The 20,818-nt window shown below is 31.4% G+C and overlaps 1 protein-coding gene across 2 annotated transcripts in view; it reads left to right on the top strand.

The window, feature by feature from the left end:
* Nucleotides 1–20,818, top strand: part of LOC134720861 (uncharacterized) — a 103,560-nt gene that overhangs the window by 71,219 nt on the left and 11,523 nt on the right. For both annotated transcript variants that reach the window (XM_063583418.1, XM_063583420.1), the window contains exon 5: nt 15,197–15,431. In XM_063583418.1, the coding sequence (XP_063439488.1) occupies nt 15,197–15,431 (235 nt within the window). The remainder of the gene's footprint in view (nt 1–15,196; nt 15,432–20,818) is intronic.

The following is a 20,818-nucleotide window of genomic DNA, read 5'->3' on the forward strand; positions in this document are numbered from 1 at the left end:
GTATTTAATACTTTCTTGTATCGTGCAATTCATAGTGCGTTAGATGCACAAATATATATGCCACAAATAAATCATCTTCAAACCGTTCTGGCTTTACTCTCTGATTTTTCACAATTTTTTATCGGAGGTGACCCCAGTAAAAAAATGTGAAGAAAAAAAATCTGTTTTTTTGAGTAAATGCGGTTCTGTTAAAAAGGGACTGAAGATAATGCCCACTTTCTCCAATGAATCTTTATATATCATCAAGTACTGATTATATTGATACCAAAACCAATCCAATATATAACTACTACGGTGAATTTTGAACAACAGTTTTAAATGAAACCATTTTCGTATAAAAGTACATTTTTGAAACAGACTATAGCATTTCAAAATATGGAATATGTGTAAATATTTGTGTTTTGACATCGATAACTGTTTGTTAACTACAAAATGGCATGCTTATTTCATTCTTTTAGTTTGTTATTCGTGTGAACATTTCAATGTTCGAAGGAGACCATTTCCGTACATTTTCGCTGAATTTGGTAATTTCGATAACAGCACTTGGGTCGAGATTGTTATGTTTAAAAATCGATTTATATTCACAAACTCTAGACGTGTACTTGCTCTCTTCGAACAAATCAGCAGAACTTCAGAAAATGACATATTTGTTCCACAGTAAGTCAGAAGTCGAGCCCACCCTTGTTTCTAAGGTAAAACGCAATACCAATATGAAACAGACTATAGCTTAAAAACTAGATAATCAATATTTCATTTGTCACCAAAAAATACGGTTTCACATCAAATGTCAAGTAAAATGACTGTTTTTGACACTTTTTGAGCACTATGATAAAGAAATGTCGATGCTGTATAGATTGAAATAAACAATTAATTTTCCCATAGGCGACAATGGTAGCCTTTTTCGAGATACAGACTTTAGAAAGTTGATTTTTTTTAACGAAACCTTGCTAGAATCAAAGAAAAGTTATTAGGACAGTATTTTTTGGTCCAAAAAATATAGGTTCGCGTTGCTTTTCTTAGCGTATTTTGTACTTATCTCCCATGCCTATCAATTTTGTCCTTAAAAATACGTGTCTTGTCCTAGCGTTGAAAAGTCATCTCAGTGCCTTTAGGGCTACGGAATAATTTTTATTTTGCTTTTTATATAAAGCAAAATGCACGAAGTCTCTAATAATAAAAAATAACGGGCGCACATATCGACCAATCAGGATTCGCCATACTCTTAATTCTGAATACCATGTTATGCTCATAAAATGGCTGCGCCCATAAAATCTAATGGTGTATTGTAACCTATAATAGCTCGGTGCATTTAATACAAGATTTTTAATCGAAATTCACCTCGTTTGTCTTGGGTTAACATGATTTAAGCCTCTGTTTTGACAAACGACCAAACGTAAATGGTACAGGGATATGATTTATAAAGTGAAACATAAGTTTGTACATTTGTACCATCCCGTCAATTTAAAAGTTCAAATATTGCTAGCCTTTACATGGATATATAACTCATTTACTATTCAGCTATATAGAGTGCTAATATGTTCTGTATTGGTTGTTGCGAACAAATTTTTTTTTAATACGAGTTATTCGTATGAAAACTAATGAAATTTGTTTCAATTCAATATTTTGAATAAAAAAGGACGTGGCACTCTAAATTGACATGATTGATGCGAACCAATTTTTTTTTTAATTCATACTGTTCCAATATTGCTACCTTTTTATTGATACAATCAGTCCTTACATGAAAATACAACTCTTTTACTATGACGTGATATAGATTTACATAATAAAGTGTTAATATGGTCAGTTTTGGTTGTTGCAGACAGATAATTTTATAATATGAGTCAGTCTTAGGTATGAAAACTACTTAAATTGGATTACAATTCAATAATTAGTATAAAAAAGTACACCAATTTTTTTGAGTCATAAAATTCAAATATTGCTACCTTTCATATTATACAATCAATTCTTAAATGAAAATGTAACTCATTTTCTATGTGACTATATAGATTTACATAATAAAGTGCTAATATGGTCAGTTTTGGTTGTTGCGGACAATTAATTTTAGAAAACGAGCCAGTCTGAGGTATAAAAACTACTGAAATTTGTTTACTATTCAATATTTTGAATAAGAAAAGGACATGCTTGCACTTTAAATTGATGCAAACAAAATTTTTCAGTCATAATTTTCAAATATTTCTACCTTTTTCATTATAAAATCAATCCTTACATGAAAATATAACTCATTTACTATGCGGCTATTAGATTTACATAATAAAATGCTTATATGGTCTAAATTGATGCAAACCAAATTTTTCAGTCATAATATTCAAATATTGCTACCTTTTTCATTATACAATCAATCCTTACATGAAAATAGAACTCATTTACTATGTAACCTTATGGATTTACATAATAAAATGCTTATATGGTCAGTTTTGGTTGTTGCAGAATTTTTTTTTTATTATATTAGTCAGTCTGAGGTATGAAAACTACTGAATTTTGTTTACAATTCAATATTTTGAATAAAAAAAGTACATGCTGGCACTCTAAATTGATGCAAACCAAATTTTTCAGTCATAATATTCAAATATTGCTTCCTCTTTCATTATACAATCAATCCTTACAAGAAAATATAACTCATTTACTATGTTGCCTTATGGATTTACATCATAAAATGCTTATATGGTCAGTTTTGGTTGTTGCGGAAAAATATTTTTTTATATGAGTCAGTCTGAGGTATGAAAACTACTGAATTTTGTTTACAATTCAATATTTTGAATAAAAAAAGTACATGCTGGCACTCTAAATTGATGCAAACCAAATTTTTCAAATATTGCTACCTTTTTCATTAAACAATCAATCCTTACATGAAAATACAACTCATTTACAATGCAGCTATATTGATTTACATAATAAAATACTTATATGGTCAGTTTTGATTGTTGTGGACAAATAATTTTATTATATGAGTTAGTCTGAGGTATGAAAACTATTGAATTTTGTATAAGATTCAATATTTTGAATAAAAAAAGGACATACTGGCACTCTAAATTGATGTGAGCAAAATTTTGTAGTCATAATATTCTAATATTTCTACCTTTTTCAATATACAATCAGTCCTTACATGAAAATATAACTCATTTACTATGTGGCTATATATATTTACATAATAAAATGCTTATATGGTCAGTTTTGTTTGTTGCGGACAAATAGTTTTATTATATGAGTCAGTCTGAGGTATGAAACTAATGAATTTTGTTTGCGATTCAATATTTTGAATAAAAAAGGACATGCTGGCACAGTTTTAATTGATGCAAACAAAATTGTTTAGTCATAATATTAAAATATTGCTTCCTTTTTTATGATATACAATCAATCTATATATGAAAATATAACTCATTTACTATGTGGCTATATAGATTTACATAATAAAATGCTTATATGGTCAGTTTTGGTTGTTGGGGACTAATAATTATATATAACAAGTCAGTCTGAGGTTTAAAAACTACTGAAATTTGTTTGAGATTCAATATTTTGAATAAAAAAAGGACATGCTGGCACTCTAAATTGATGCGAACGAAATTTTTCAGTCATGATATTCAAATATTGCTACCTTTTTCATTATACAATCAATCCTTACATGAAAATAGAACTCATTTACTATGTTACCTTATGGATTTACATCATAAAATGCTTATATGGTCAGTTTTGGTTGTTGCGGAAAAATAATTTTATTATATGAGTCAGTCTGAGGTATGAAAACTACTGAATTTTGTTTACGATTCAATATTTTGAATAAAAAAAAGGACATGCTGGCACTCTAAATAAATGCGCGCAAATTTTTTTAGTCATTATATTCAAATATTGCTACCTTTTTCATTAAACAATCAATCCTTACATGAAAATACAACTCATTTACAATGCAGCTATATTGATTTACATAATAAAATACTTATATGGTCAGTTTTGGTTGTTGTGGACAAATAATTTTATTATATGAGTTAGTCTGAGTGAGGTATGAAAACTATTGAATTTTGTATAAAATTCAATATTTTGAATAAAAAAGGACATACTGGCACTCTAAATTGATGTGAGCAAAATTTTTTAGTCATAATATTCTAATATTTCTACCTTTTTCATTATACAATCAGTCCTTACATGAAAATATAACTCATTTACTATGTGGCTATATAGATTTACATAATAAAATGCTGATATGGTCAGTTTTGGTTGTTGCAGACAAATAATTTTATTATATGAGTCAGTCTGTGGTATGAAACTATTGAATTTTGTTTGCGATTCAATATTTTGAATAAAAAAGGACATGCTGGCACAGTTTTAATTGATGCAATCAAAATTGTTTAGTCATAATATTAAAATATTGCTTCCTTTTTTATTATATACAATCAATCTATATATGAAAATATAACTCATTTACTATGCGGCTATATAGATTTACATAATAAATTGCTTATATGGTCAGTATTGGTTGTTGCGGACAAATAATTATATACTACGAGTCAGTCTGATGTATGAAAACTCCTGAATTTTGTTAAAGATTCAATATTTTAAATAAAAAGAGGTCATGGCCATTAGGCTGGTTCAAAAATTGCTGTCAATTGTATCATATGGTCCATTATGGCATAAACATGTAACTGAATTACTACTATATAGAATAAGATAACTTGTTAAAGGGTAAATATTGTCAGTTTTGGTAAATGATATCAAATAGTTTTGCTTTACGAGTCAGTTTGTCTAAGATGAGAAAACTGTTTGATTTTGGTGAGGATTAAATTACATGTTTTTGAATAAACATTATTAAACTAATTATTTGCAAAGAACAAGACATTTACTATACTTATTGTTCAATTAAATACAGATGTGTGATAACATTTTTTATTAACTGTCATCGTCAATATGTCCAGCGGAAATGACCAGTTGGTCAATTAATTTCACATTTTAGGTCAGTGTATCCAGGATACGATGACAATCTGCGTTAACGGGCGTTTACTACAAAAAGTAAACGCGTGTTTACTTTTTACGAAAATAGAAGACGCGCATTTGTTCACGTTAACGCGGAGGTAATTGTGAAAGTAAACGCCCGTTTACTCTTTACAAAATTAGAAGACGCGCCGTTTTTGCGTTAACGCGGAGGTAAACGCGAGAGTAAACGCCCGTTTAATTTTAATGTCTACTGCAATTTCTGAGTTAACGCACAGTTAACGCGGCGTTTACATGAAGTGCACGCGAGTAAACGCCGCGTTAACTTTTTCGGCCCGTCTACATGTAATGTTTGGTCTGCACCCAACTGTATGTATGTGACAAATTAGCATGAGCTTGCCCTGCATTATATGTAACAGTATTCGTCCATACCAATTTTAAGCAAATTAAGTCGTCTTGCAGGCCTGCAGATTTTTTTGAAAATTGAGTGTTCACCCCAAGAACCGGTTTGGCCACAACATAACAATTTCAAGTTTATTTACAATTTACACAGTGTGTATATGTTAAGTATGTTTAAATGAACATATGTGCAGATAGTTTATGACTTTATTCATTATAGGTTGAAAAATACAGGCAAAGTTTAGATGTTAATGAAGTGTCCTATATTTTGACTTTAGTGGAACCTTAAATTTAGACTAACCTACTTCAATAATGTCATTGAAATGTTAATCGTGAAACTCGTGCTTAAAAAATTCCCGCGGAAATGTGTGTACTTCGATCGTGGTTTACATAAGTAACGTATCGGACGTCAGTGTATTTGATACTAATTTTTGTCTGTTTGGTTATATTAAAATCGTGTATTATTTGTGATATTTTTTTTTTTAATACACTTGATTGAGAAAAGAATTCTGTTTTACTTGATAAAACAAAGACTCTTTTAAATGTTATTGTAGAAATGAAATACGTGCTCCCTTTACGTTCGTTCGTACCTTTCGTCAATTTGTAAGAAAGCTCTAATAGGTGTAATACCACCTTTGATTTTCCCTTATTAGTCTTTGTTAAATTGGCACTTTAAAAAAGTGAAAATTTCACACTACATTTCATTGCATATAAGAAAGTAACCATCACCGGTAGTAAACAACCCAATTTTTACACTGTTATTTACTGGTTACCTGCTTTGGTAACTATGTAACCTTATAATAAGTTTCCAACATATTTTATAAGACCATCAAATCAAAAAGGAATGATGCTTTCAGACACTCAACATACATGTTTACAAAATGTATGACTCAGATAAATTTAAGTGCTTTGAAATGCAGGGTTAATTTTCTACAACTGTCAAATTCAAGGGAATATTTTTTAGACCTACTTTCGTACAACCGGATGTGACGTACCATGATTTGGTGGTATTACACCTAAAATCACGAAATTCTTTAATTTTATGATGTTGGGTAAAATAAGTATAGTTTCCGGAATTCCTTATCTTCTTCGTAATCGGTTTTTGACTGAATATTTTAGTCGATTTCCGTGTACTTAATAGTGTTATTAGAGAACGATAAATCATATATGGTCCTATTGCTATCTTTAACTTCAGTGTAGCTTAAACAGGTATAATAAAATCGTCCGAAATTAAGATCAAATCAAACTAAAACATAGTTTTTGGGTTCTGTCGAATTCACACCTTTCTAAATTAGCAATCGTATCGGAAAATTGTAGAAAATCTTCCGAGTCGCGTCGAATTTTCACAGTCCAGTTACAATGAAACCCTTCCTATTCTAAAAAGCAAAAACTATCCATTGATTGGCACAGTTGATAGTCTATCAGGATTTTATTTCCATATAAACTATGTAGTTCAACATTTAAATGAAGATACAGTTGTGTTGCCGCAGTGGGAAACGAAAAGACGAAGTTTATAGAAGACTGGCCGATAAATATGAAAAAGGATGAAAACATCCCATTTGAAAGTACATAATATCATAAGATTTGCTATAAATATTTCAAAAATAAGCACAACTTATCGATCGTCTACTGTTTTTTTCTATACAAAGACGTTGTACTACAAGTACCAATTCTATTGAGGCAGTCTCTTACATTGTCATTTCGGGACCTTATATAGCTGATTATGCGGTATGGGCTTTGCTCATTGTTGAAGGCCGTACGGTGACCTATAGTTGTTAATTTCTGTGTCATTTTGGTCTCTTATGGACGGTTGTCTCATTGGCAATCATACCACATATTCTTTTTTATATCTTCTCATATATCAATGAGGGCAGTAGATCTACAACTCATTCTGACTTGTCTGTTTGTATATTTTGTAAATGCATAAAGCCTGTAAGCAAGTTACACAACTTCATAAGGTATCCTCTGAGGGGCATACTTTCTTCATGGTACTTTTTCTTCTTCTGGGGGTCAAACCTTATCCAAGACAATGTCGATCTAACTACATAATTCGAAACAATGAAAGTTATCTGTATGACTTTGGTTGGCTAAAAGGCAACATCGGTCCGATTATATTTCCTGGTATGATGTCACCTGACTTTCTTCAATGTTTGATCTGTTACCGCAAAGGTATAGGTATAGGTATATGGGGAGGGTTGAGATCTAAAAAAACATGCTTAACCCCTCCACATTTTTGCGCCTGTCCCAAGTCAGGAGCCTCTGGCCTTTGTTAGTCTTGTATGATTTTTGATTTTAATTACTTGTGTATATTTCGGAGTTTAGTATGACGTCCATTATCACTTTAAGTTTACATTTTTGTTGAAGGGTCATCTGAAGGACGCCTCAGGGTTTGGGAGTTTCTCGCTGCATTGATGACCCATTGATAGTATTCGGACGTTCTCAGCATTTTGATCGGGTTGTTGTCTCTTTGGCACATTCCTCATATCCTTTCCAAATTTTAAAATCAATCCGTGGTAGATCTTGTGTCCGCTTTGAGCAAAACCTCTGCTGTAGTGTTATGTCCATGCCAAGGGAGTGGTCTTTGTGTGAAAATGTTGACCGATAAGAATGATGAGATTGCAAGTTAAAAAGAAGCTATGGTATTCCGAAAAGGCAATGTTCCGACACCTAAATGGTCCGACATCGCATTGGTCCGACGTTTCGATCATTTAATTATACGATAACGGAATATTAACATAAGAAATCAAAATAAAAGGTTAAATATTAGGATAACCTTGTCCTTCGTTTGATGCGGTGAAACAAGTTGTAAAAAAGTAAGTATATTAGTGCCAAAGTAGCGTCATCACCAGCGTAATTAACAGTTCGAAGTACTTTGTCACGTCTAAAATAGTGTTGTGTGATTAATTATCTCAAGATACACGGCGGCCGGCTAAAGTAAAATCAAACACATGCAGTTTTACGTACAATGAGTGATCATATTTTCCTTGTGATGTTTTATATCAAAATTGTCTATTTGTTTATATAAATATACTAGAAGCACCTGACTAATTATAGCAATGTTTGTTAATACTTTTATCATATCTGATTTAGTGATGTAAATGAAATTGCGGTATGATCCAGACTCAACATATTGCACTATAATAATAATAAAAAAATCTTTCCTATGGGTGTCTGATCTTAAAGCGGTTGGCAGGCTTTCAAACTAATAGTAGACCATTCGTTTCCTCCATTTTAATATTCAGTTCATCATGGGACCTTTTCATGACTTTAAAAATACGCCATATGTTATATTTTACCCTTGCTTCAATTATATTGCTTTGGGTTATTTATATCAAATTTGTAGATTTATGTTTGTAAATGCGTGCAATCAGTTGATATGGAGGTATTATAAGATTTAAACAATGCAAGGGCGACTATATATTCATTTGTGTGACTTAATGGTTATTTTTCAAAGACTCAGAGAGAAAACGTTACGTAACATGGGTTACTGTTAAAATCTACCAAAATTAATTAATAGAATGATGGAAATATATTTTCCCGTATTCCTATACTATTGTTTCGTTTTTGCATTTGTTTTGACTCGATTTTTCTACTGGAAGTATCCGTGAATTGAAATTGCACCCATTACCTTTGATCCCGATTTAAAGAAAAATGGCACCATAATTTCTATTGACGACCGGGATATTTAGAAAATACACATTCTTAGTTTTCCAGTGATATATAATTTTGCCGTATGCTAGGTAGGTGCATTAAAAATGTAAATTTGGCTCTCATAACACTCGCCTATAACCATGCGCCTGTCACGATAAGTATTTAGTCCCAGTACTTAACATCTGTTAATCCTTTTTGTGTGGATTTCACATAAACAAATAAAATCGAAAAATACAAAAAAAAAGCAATGAATGAGGTTGCTAAATATCATTTATGCCTTTTTGTGCTTCTTTTTTTGTATTAACAGTAATTAAGATTAAAACACAATGTTGACTGCTGTACCCCTATTTTTGACATTTTTCATAGTATGTCTGTTTGTTTTGTTTGTTAATTTTTGTCAATATAATGGAATTTGTTCCGACTGTCTTACAATTGAGAGGTTTAGCTAGCTATAAAAACAGGTTTAATTCCCCATTTTCTACAAAATAAAATGACTGTACCAAGTCATGCATATGACAGTTGTTATCCATTCGTTTGATGTGTTTGAGCTTAAGTTTTTGTAATTTGATTAGGGTCTTTCCGTTTTGAATATTACTCAGAGTTCAGTATTTTTGTGATTTTACTTTTTGATACCTGGAAACAAGTAAAAACATAAATTTATCATGATGATGTTCGCACTATAAGAACATTTTTACTTTACCACACACTCTTTAGTTGTTTCGTCGTTTTTGAATATTATGCATGTTATGATAGCTTACTGAGTACATGTTTAAATAGACTGTTTTCTATTCCCTGATTCTTCAAACAAATGACTGGCGAAATGTATTGTATATATCAGGTGTATTCGGGCTCGCAATTGACACAGATTAGTTGAATACTTCGCTTGAAATTTTACCATCTTCATTATTACAACTCGTAAAATATACAAGATTTTTAATTTGGTACACCAAAAAAACGCGTTTTGTTTATATATGACTCATCAGTGCCTCTCGAATGAAAACAGTTGGGATGCTAAATCCACAACATTCCAATAAGATGCGTCAAATACATCAATGAAAATCTATTATATGGGTAAAAACACAAAAGTGCTGACTACTGGTGTAATACCACCAAATCATAGTACGTCTCACCAGGTTGCATACGAAATAGGGTAGAATAAAATTATTCTCGTGCATTGGTTGGAAGTTAATACTTCATTTCTTTGCCATAAATTTGTTCTGAGTCATAATTAAATTGAGAATGGAAATGGGGAATGTGTCATAGGGACAACAACACGACCATAGAGCAGACAACAGCCGAAGGCCACCAAGAATGTGTGCATAGTACACGGATGCCCAATCCGCACTATCATTTTCCATGTTCAATGGACCGTGAAAATGGGGGAAAATCTCTGATTTCGCCTTAAAATTAGAAATATCGTATCATAAGGAACAGGTGGCTCAATATCTTTAATTGTTTTTACATAGGCGGTAATGGTAACGTTTTTTCCTGTCGCTCAGTCCATATCGTAAACTTGGATATGTATGATAGCTCGTTTCGAAGCTGTGACATTTTCACATATGTGGTTAAATTTTCGGGGTACGAAGTGAGATTACTTTTTCCGTAAATTAGCAAACCACGAACATCCTTTTGTGATGCGGCTCCTTGTGGTAAAATATCCCCTTTTTAACACAATAAGTTCTTTGAAAATTTAATACTTTGAACACATTCAATAGCTCCATAGTTTTTACACATTTATTCTATGTTCCTCTACTTTCCTAATCACCACAAATAATTAAGTTGAGACATTTGTTAAAAATAGAAACATGTCCAATATCACTACACAGAGATTTTTTCTTTACACGTGACTTTTGAGTTCCTCATTTCAAAGCGCATTGGGGATGTTGTCCCAGGTGTTCTAAGATTCAAGTTGATTTGACTTCAACTTCATCGAAAACTTTAACCTGGAGCGGGACGAACGGACGGACTGACGGACGAACGGACCAAAAGACCCGACAACATAATGCCCATAAATGGGGCATAAAAATCATACAATGAATAACAAAGCCCAGAGGCTTATTACTTAAGACAGGCGAAAAAATGCAGCGGTTGAGTTATATTTACGGATGATGTTCTTGCACCGATGATAAAATTTAGTAAATGTTTTGAGTAGTTTGTGAATTTTTCAGTTATAAATAAATTTTTCTCGCTAAAATCTTAAAATGAATACTAAACGATTGGAAATGAAAAATCATCTCTTTTTATGATATTTTTTTGTATTAAGCTTCCCGTTAATAATATAGATATCAAGATCAAGGAAAGGGCAGTGGTCATTGTTAGTATTAGCTTTATTTAAAGTTAGTTCTACAGGATAAATTTCTGTAGTAAACATATACTGAAGTTGTCATTATTGAGAGCCAATATATCATCCAAATATCTATAAGTATTGTCAAAATTTTGTATCAAATGTTGTTTCGATGGGTCTTTGCTGATTTTAGCCATACATTGTAACTCATTACAATACAAAAACAGATCCACTATAAGTGGTGCACAAGTAGTCTCCATTGGAATTCCGATAACATGACGATATACGGAATCTCCCACGCGAACAAAAGTGTTATCTTGTAAAAATTTAAGGGCAGATATAGTATCAAAGCATATCCTTAATTCTTTAGTTTGTTGCTACTAAAAAAATACCTGAAAGAGTTTGTACATATGTATTCGCATTCGAACTTTTTTTCGGTGTTTCAAAGCACAATAAATTATTTTATTTGAAGTTTCAGAAACTTGAGGTTACATGCTTAAAGCTTGTAAACAGGAGAAAGGGTGAACATTTAAATGGTAAATTTCCAGTGATGTTTTTTTTTTTTATATGCAATGAAATGTTTTTATGTGAAATTTTGTTTAGTACGGGGCAGGATAAAACTTTACTCATGCCAAGTATTTCTGTATTTAAAACAAAGATAGATGTATTTGTTTTTCGTTAATTGTTTTGTACATCAATCTGGCCATGAATTTTCTCGTTTGATTTGTTTAAAATTTAAAATTATGGGGCCTTTTTAAGCTTTAATGCGAATTTGTAGACAGATGTGTAATTTCATTGGCAAGGCTGTTTTAAGAAAATTTGCCGTTTTTTTTGCTTTTTCAAAATATTTTTTAAAACCAATATCAAACATTTGTGTTTTATGATAATTTTTTTCAATAAGCCATTTAAGGGGAGAGAACTCTTTCAGTAAAAAATATACTGATATGATAAGGATTTTTTTTAATTTATACTTGTAGCAAGAAAACAAGTTCGATGACACCATTTTTTATTTTTATTTTCTTAAAACATATTATAAAACCTATCTTTTCACAATTTATTTCAAAATTCTATCTCGTAGATTTCATCTTATGCACAAAAATGGGTTTTTTTCATGATCATTCTAGGCAAATTTAGGCAATTTTCAACGACTCATAGCTTGAAAAATAGCACGGTGACCAATAATTTTTATTATATTTTTGAAAAGAGCATTTTTTGGGGTCCTGTGCTATCATGAAATCATAGAAGCTACGTGTTTGTTGTCATTCTGAGGGTGTTAAAGTGTTGTAGAGTGCTATTATATTATTGTGTATGTATTTCTATATGCTTAATGTCCTTACATTCGCTTGTATTGCATTGTTGTCGCGTAGTGTTGGCATTGTGTGTTATGTTTAACACTGTCATACAAATTGGAGGTTTGGCTAGTCGACAAACCAGGTTCAAACCACCATTTTGTTTTAACATTTCCAGTTCTAAGTCAGAAATATGGCATTTAATATCAAATAGTTCGTTCCACTGTATTTTGGCTTTTGTATTTATCGCAGTGTTTCTGTTGTTTTATTTATTCCCTCTCATATATGTAGTTGATTTGTCTCTTAGTTTTAGCTTGTAATGTGAATTTGTTTCCACCTAATCGATTTATAACTTGAGAACAGTGATACAATGTATACTATCGTTGCCTTTATTAAATCCTCTGTTATGAAATTACACAGACAAAATGTCCATTTCAATGATATAATTAGCAAGAGTAATATAGAATGGCACAAATGGACATAATTGTTGAATGTGCTGTAACCGATATTTTAATCTAGAGTAGATATAACCATTCGGATGTGTGATCCAGTGCGTTTTTTTTATATGCTTGGTTTCAGTAAACTTTCATTATGTATGTCAGCAGTTTAAGTAATTTTGCATAAAAACGTACCCAAGACTAAAAAAGCCATTGCTTGCAATAACTGGCTTATCTCATTTTGAACTTGAAGCAAATGAAAGAATTAAAGTATAATAAAAAGGGTAATAAACAGCAGGGTTCGTATTTTATGAAATAAGCTATTCATTGATAAGTACCTCATCTGACGAGTAATTCTCCACGAAAAGATAAGTAACATGTAGAATTAGACATGAGCAGATGAGTAAAAAACTGAAAACAACACATTTAATAATTTATTGCGTCCGAAGCGCTTCTCTGGATTTACCTTCACCAGGAACGCTATAAGCCAAACATTTGAAAACCGAAGATGTATAAGTACCAAAACCGCTGAAGGGCTATACGTCAAAACTACCTAAAATAAATAGCCAAATTCATCTAAAGCCAACTATGCCTGAGGGAGTTGAAACCTTAGTTTCTTAATAATTTAAAAATTGAAAAACTGACAATTTTAGAAAAGTATGTTTAATCATGTCAGTACCGAAATACTGACAACTGAGCTGATAATTGTCTATCAAAAATAAATTTTAAAGTGAACATCTTTATATCTTTATTTTATCTACAATGAATGCATGTGTGTTTTCTAAATAGTTGCCTAAAGCATTTTAAAAAAAATACAGATCATCATATTTATATTTCCTAACATTGTATGAATTTGAAAGCTGCTGTATCAAAATTTCTTCTGAAATATAACACCAATGAAATTTGAAACCGAATAAGCACATTATTTGATTGTGTTGCCATTTGTTACAAGCTAAAACACAAAAAAAAGGCAAAAAGTAAAAAATGCTCCGAGGAGAATGAAATTTACAAAAATGTTGATCGGCATAAAGCCGTCGTTACTATGGAAACAACAATGGTGTGAAATACAGAGTTCGTCCCGAGGGTAATACATTCTCCTGTTGTTTGGATATGTTTATTGTGTAAGTTGCCAACATCTCTACCCACAAACCATAGATATGGTAAAGCTTAGATGATTTGAATAATATTTAGGGTTACTCCAAATGAGTAATCCCACCCCTGACATATGAATATCTTGAAAATAGTTGAGATAACTTCACCTTAACCATATATTTTCTGCAAGACGGAGTGAATGATGAGCATAGGAAAAGTCTTAAAGGATTTACATTGATGCGGACTTTCTTGGGAGACTTCGTAATAGCACCCTGTAATATGACAGTTGTTGTCTATCAATTTGATGTGTTTTATCATTTGATTTTGCCATGTGATTAGGGACTTTCCATTTTGAATTTTCCTCGGAGTTCAGTATTTAGGTGGTTTTACTTTTTACAATCAATTCTTGTTGTCAACGAATTTAATTTTATTATTTTCAGATTAATTTGATATATAAACAAATCAGAAGTTGTATTATTGCCAATGACGACAAACCTACAAAAAGACCAAATGACACGGAAATTAACAACTATAGGTCACCAAACGGTTTGTTTGCTTGAAGTTTCCTTTCAGTTTTGTTGTATAGCTGCTAGGAACAGCACTGATATTGCTGTTTTGCATATCTTAAAGTCAAAGTGAGACCCTCAACACGGAACACAAAAAAAAACTGGGCCTATCGTGTCTAGGTTGTTTGCTCAGACAAGTTTGAAAGTATAACGGGGCGATAAACAACTGTTACAGTAGGAGGTTAAGCTAGCTACAGAACAAGGTTTAACCAACCACTTACTTCGGAACATGTCTGCACTTAGTCAGAAATATGGCAGTTGCTTTTCACTTGTTCCGTTGATTGAGAACTCTTATTGTGTCTGTTCTTGTTGAACTCTTTTGTTTGAATTTGCTATGGAGTTCGGTATTTTCATCATATCTTATTTTATGGGGATGTATTTTCATGGTGATGCAAAACAAGGTCAGAAACAAATCGAGTTGAAACCGTTACTTGTCTTGGTTTTGTATGATTAACGATACGCTACATTAGTTTTCACATTATCTGTTACCACTTTGCGTGTCATATTCATAACTGAATAATATTTTATTTGTTGCAGTCTGGTACATCATTGCAGCCTATTGTATCATATGAGGACACGTCTAATACCATTTCTACCAATTTCACATGCACTACAGACTCAGCTTATAAGAGCATTGTATACACAAATATGTCTATTCTTCAAACTGTTCCGCCAACGGGTTCTAAATTAAAAGTTACTGTTTATGTGGATGGATATTACAACATTACAGCAGTAGATTTCACGTATAACGTCACATTTTCACATAGTAAGAGTAAGTACAATGAATTAATTATGAACAAATGAAGAACGGTATATTGACATGATTGAGATTTTTGTCTCGCCTAAAAAGCATATTATCAAAGACAAAGCACTTAAAGCCACTTTGATCCCAGTTCAATTTATGAAAATTACTTTCAAATAGTATGAAGCATAGAGGTCATGATTTTTGTCTATTAAAGTAAGTAAGTAAGTATATCATTTATCATAGTGACATGTGTAGTATAGATAATATTGCATAATAAGAATACAATAGTTAAATACATTTACACCCGGCCCATTGGACCTATAAGTCACTTTAAACCTAATGTTCAAATTTTCAATACGAAATGTGATTGTTACTTATAAAGAAGTTCCTTTCGTTTACAGAAAAATAAATGTACTAAGTATTTGGCTGTTTGTCTTTGATAAAGTGTCATTAAATAGCAAATGTTCTATTATCAATAAAATTACTATCAAGGTTCACTGATTCCAATAATAATTGTCTTAAATTATGGTACGCTTTTTAGTACTACAAGAAATGTTTTTCATCTTCAACAATCCGTCATCGCAGAAAGTGCGAAATTGTTCATCAGGAGCCTCATTTCTAAATCGTCCAGTTTCAATGCGTAAAGGTAGAAATACCACCGCGACATTGTGCCATAACTGATCGTTCTTGTTTCTTGATGTTCATTTTGACAAAAAAGTTCAATGTTGCATAAATCTACATATTCATAGCAACTGTCCATGTCCACTTTGTGAAAAATTTCCTTCATCTGAGAGCTCCACTGGCCCGATTTATTATAGGTAAAAAAAAAGCTTTTTCGTTAGTCTCTTATTGTCTATCCATATTCCATCTTCTACCCATAAAAATCCACCGTCTTAAAGTTGTCTTTAACCATCCTAGTTCACTATTTAGAGAAACAACTGATGCAAATCTACGGATGTCAAGTTGGTTCAATATTCAACATTCAACATTCAACATTCAAATTTTGTTTTCTTGCATCCATTTTCAACATTCAACATTCAACATTCAAATTTTTTTTCTTTTCTTTTCTTGCATCTATTTTCAACATTGAACATTCGATTTCAACATTCAACATTCGATTTCAATATTCAACATTCAACATTCAAATTTTTTTTTTTTTTTTTGTTTCCTTGCATCCATTTTCAACATGCATTCAACATTCGTTTTCAACATTCAACATTCGATTTTCAACTTTCAACATTCGTTTTCATTTTTCAACATTCGTTTTCATTTTTCAACTGTCAACATTCGTTTTCATTTTACAACTGTCAACATTCGTTTCATTTTTCAACATTCAACATTCGTTTTCAACATTCAATTTTCAACTTTCAACATTCAACATTCGTTTTCAACATTTGATTTTCACTTTCAACATTCGTTTTCAACATTCAACATTCGTTTTCAACATTCGATTTTCACTTTCATATTCGTTTTCAACATGCAACATTCGTTTTCAACATTCAATTTTCGTTTTCAACATTCAGCATTCGTTTTCAACATTCAACATTCGTTTTCAACATTCGATTTTCAACTTTCAACATTCGATTTTCAACTTTCAACATTCGTTTTTAACATTCAACATTCGTTTTCAACATTAGATTTTCAACTTTCAACATTCGTTTTCAACATTCGTTTTCAACATTCGTTTTCAACATTCGATTTTCAACTTTCAACATTCGTTTTCAAGATTCAACATTCGTTTTCAACATTCAACAATCGTTTTCAACATTCAATTTTCAACTTTCAACATTCGTTTTCAACATTCAACATTCGTTTCCAACATTCAACATTCCTTTTTAACTTTCAACATTCGTTTCAATTTTTCAACTGTCAACATTCTTTTTCATTTTCCAACTTTCGTTTTCAACATTAAACATTCGATTTTCAACATTCAACATTCGTTTTCAACATTCAACATTCTTTTTCAACATTCAACATTCGTTTTCAACATTCGTTTTCAACATTCGTTTTCAACATTCGTTTTCAACATTCGTTTTCAACATTCAACATTCGTTTTCAACATTCAACATTCGTTTTCAACATCCGATTTTAAACTTTCACCTTTCAACATTCGTTTCTAACATTCAACATTCGTTTCAAATATTCGATTTTCAACTTTCAACATTCGTTTTTAACATTCAACATTCGTTTTCAACATTCAACATTCGTTTTTAACATTCCTTTTCAAAATTCAACATTTGATTTTCAACTTTCAACATTCGATTTCAAATTCGATTTTCAACTCTCATTATTCGTTTTCAACATACAACTTTCGTTTTCAACATTCGATTTTCAACTTTCAACATTCGTTTTCAACATTCAACATTCGTTTGCAACATTCAACATTCGTTTTCAACATTCAACATTCGTTTTCAACATTCGTTTTTCAACTTTCAACATTCGTTTTCAACATTCAACATTCGTTTTCAACATTGAACATTCGTTTTCAAATTTGATTTTCAACTTTCACAATTCGTTTTCAACATACAACATTCGTTTTCAACATTCGATTTTCAACTTTCAACATTCGTTTTCAACATTCAACATTCGTTTTCAACTTTCAACATTCGTTTTTCAACATTCAAGATTCGTTTTCAACATTCGTTTTTCAACTTTCAACATTCGTTTTCAACATTCAACATTCGTTTTTAACATTCAACATTCGATTTCAACATTCAACGTTTCAAACATTCGATTTTCAACTTTCAATATTCGTTTTCAACATTCAACATTCGTTTTCAACATTCAATTTTCAACTTTCAACTTTCAACATTCGTTTTCAACATTCAACATTCGTTTTCAACATTCAACATTCGTTTCAAACATTCGATTTTCAACTTTCAACATTCGTTTTCAACATTCGATTTTCAACTTTCAACTTTCAACATTCGTTTTCAACATTCAACATTCGTTTTCAACATTCAACATTCGTTTTCAACATTCGATTTTCAACTTTCAACTTTCAACATTCGTTTTCAACATTCAACATTCGTTTTCAACATTCAACATTCGTTTTCAACATTCAACATTCGTTTTCAACATTCAACATTCGTTTTAAACATCCGATTTTCAACTTTCTAGATTCTTTTTCGTTTTCAATATTCAAAAAAGAATTACTAAGTCCAAGTACCTGTTTTTTCAGAAGATTTGAAAAAAATCATAATCCTGTGACCAAGCAAACCTTCATTATGCATGTGTATGGACATCATCAAAACTGTAGTAGAAGATAGCTTGACAACCAATGTATATTTGCGCAGATTAACGACATACAGACGACATACAGACGGACGGACTGAACGGGGTTAATTAATATGCCCCACGACATTTATGCGGGGGCATATCAAACAAGGACAATCTATTCTTGCAAAAGCAAGTTATGATGTTTTAGATCTGAAACGTTTTAGACTTTAGATTTTTCTACGGAAATACTTTAGTTAGTTTTGAACTTTTTAAGCATACCACTGAGATAAAAAAAAAAAAAGGGGGGGGGGGGGGCTTTTCTGCATACCACTGAGATAAAAAGGACTTTTATGCATACCACTGCGATAAAAAGGGCGGAGTTTTCTTAACCCAAGTGTTTACTATGGAAAATCTTAACTTAAATAGTTGTATATACAGACATCCGATACGAACTTTTTTTTAAAATCACTTTAACTGATTGATGACTTTGACAGAATTAATACATAGATTAGATTTATTGCTCTTATGAACTTGCAAATACATACACACGTTTTAAGCTCATCTATCATATGGACAACTGTCCAATAAAAAAATGTCAGAGCAATGAGTACATAAACGATCTTCAACAGGCCTGGTGTATCATCAAGTCTCGATAGCTAACGGGAGCAAGCCTGCAAGAAAAAGGACTATACCACGCCGGTTCGACCGTGGAATAATTTTTGAAATAAACGGTTCAACGGAACAGTTGCGTTTGTATTGCCTGTATGTTATAAGTTTCCATTGTCTTTTCCGCGATCGTTAAAGAGTTCGCTCTGCCATTCTTTGTATTTATGATGTTAATTTGTTCAATGACTTTTTTCATGGCTTATTTTGTACTTATTGTCACATCACAAACAATGTTCCTAATTTCCAACAAGTTGACCGTCTTGTTCACCTCCGCATTTCAGCCTTTCCGTCGACGTGATATCCAACTCCAAATACCAGTCAACAAAAATTAATGTGGATATTATTCTTATTTAATTGATATATATGTGCTTGTAAATAATTTATAAATTACATATATTTCAAGGCGTGTTATTGTAAACTCAGTGTCTCGTAAGTCTATGTAGGCTGGGTATATTTCTTTGTTTTAACTGTTGTGTGTATTGAACTTTTATTTTTATTTATAATATCAATGTGACACTTCAATGAAATAACCATTATCTTATCTTATCTATTCATTAGATACTGATATTTTTCAATTATGTGGTCTGTTTACAAAATGGTGCTTTAGTAGCATTCGTCTACTTTTGTCTATTGCCGAATATTCTAAAATGGAACTTGTCGCCAATATTACAGAATTTACACAAAGTACAAACACTATTTTCTCTGTGAAAATTTCCCCATCACCAATTTCGATATGGATTTTTGTGTTCATTTTTCTAAATCAACAAAATAAAGCAACAATTTTGCGGTACGTCATGACATAAGAAAGTCAACTCAGGACAGAGTGAGCGTTAAGGAATGCTTATATATATAGTTCTTTTTTTAAAAACCAATTTTATCGGCACGAGCCGTCACCGCCGGTTATTTGGGATTAGTCATGCACGACTGATGATCAAATTCAATACCGATAACCGTGTTGATTAGGTCGTCTGATCGGTGATCAAATTCAATACCGATAACCGTGTTGATTAGGTCGTCTGATCGGTGTGTTCCCATTTCGCCTTAGTTGTGAATTCCAGGTAGAAAAGGTAAAAAAAAGATATAAAGGCAAAATGTGAATTTAGATAAAAATGTTAAATAAACAAATTAAACCTCAGTGTTTTTATAACAATGTAAATAACATGTAATGAGGGAAGTGTTGAATTTTTATTTTTATATTCCTTTAATAAAAGTGACAATTTTTATGATTTCAACAGTTGTAAAATCAAAAAAAATCTACAATAAAAACAGTTGACAGTAGGAAAGTGGCTTCTCTTGAAATATTGTTTGTTTCATTAAATAAAAGTTGCAATTTTAGTTTTATGCAATTAGAAAAATCTAAGTATTTCAAATTTCCCTTATACATATGCAACACAAAAATTCAATAGAGCAAAATATATGTTTTCCAACAATCTAATGTTCATATATAACAGGAAATTTGATGTATAAAAATAAAGAAACATTTAAAATTGGGCTAATTATATACACTAAGTAAAATCCATGATACTAGT

Source organism: Mytilus trossulus, chromosome 6, assembly GCF_036588685.1.
Source record: "Mytilus trossulus isolate FHL-02 chromosome 6, PNRI_Mtr1.1.1.hap1, whole genome shotgun sequence".
In the NCBI taxonomy this organism is placed as follows: domain Eukaryota; kingdom Metazoa; phylum Mollusca; class Bivalvia; order Mytilida; family Mytilidae; genus Mytilus; species Mytilus trossulus.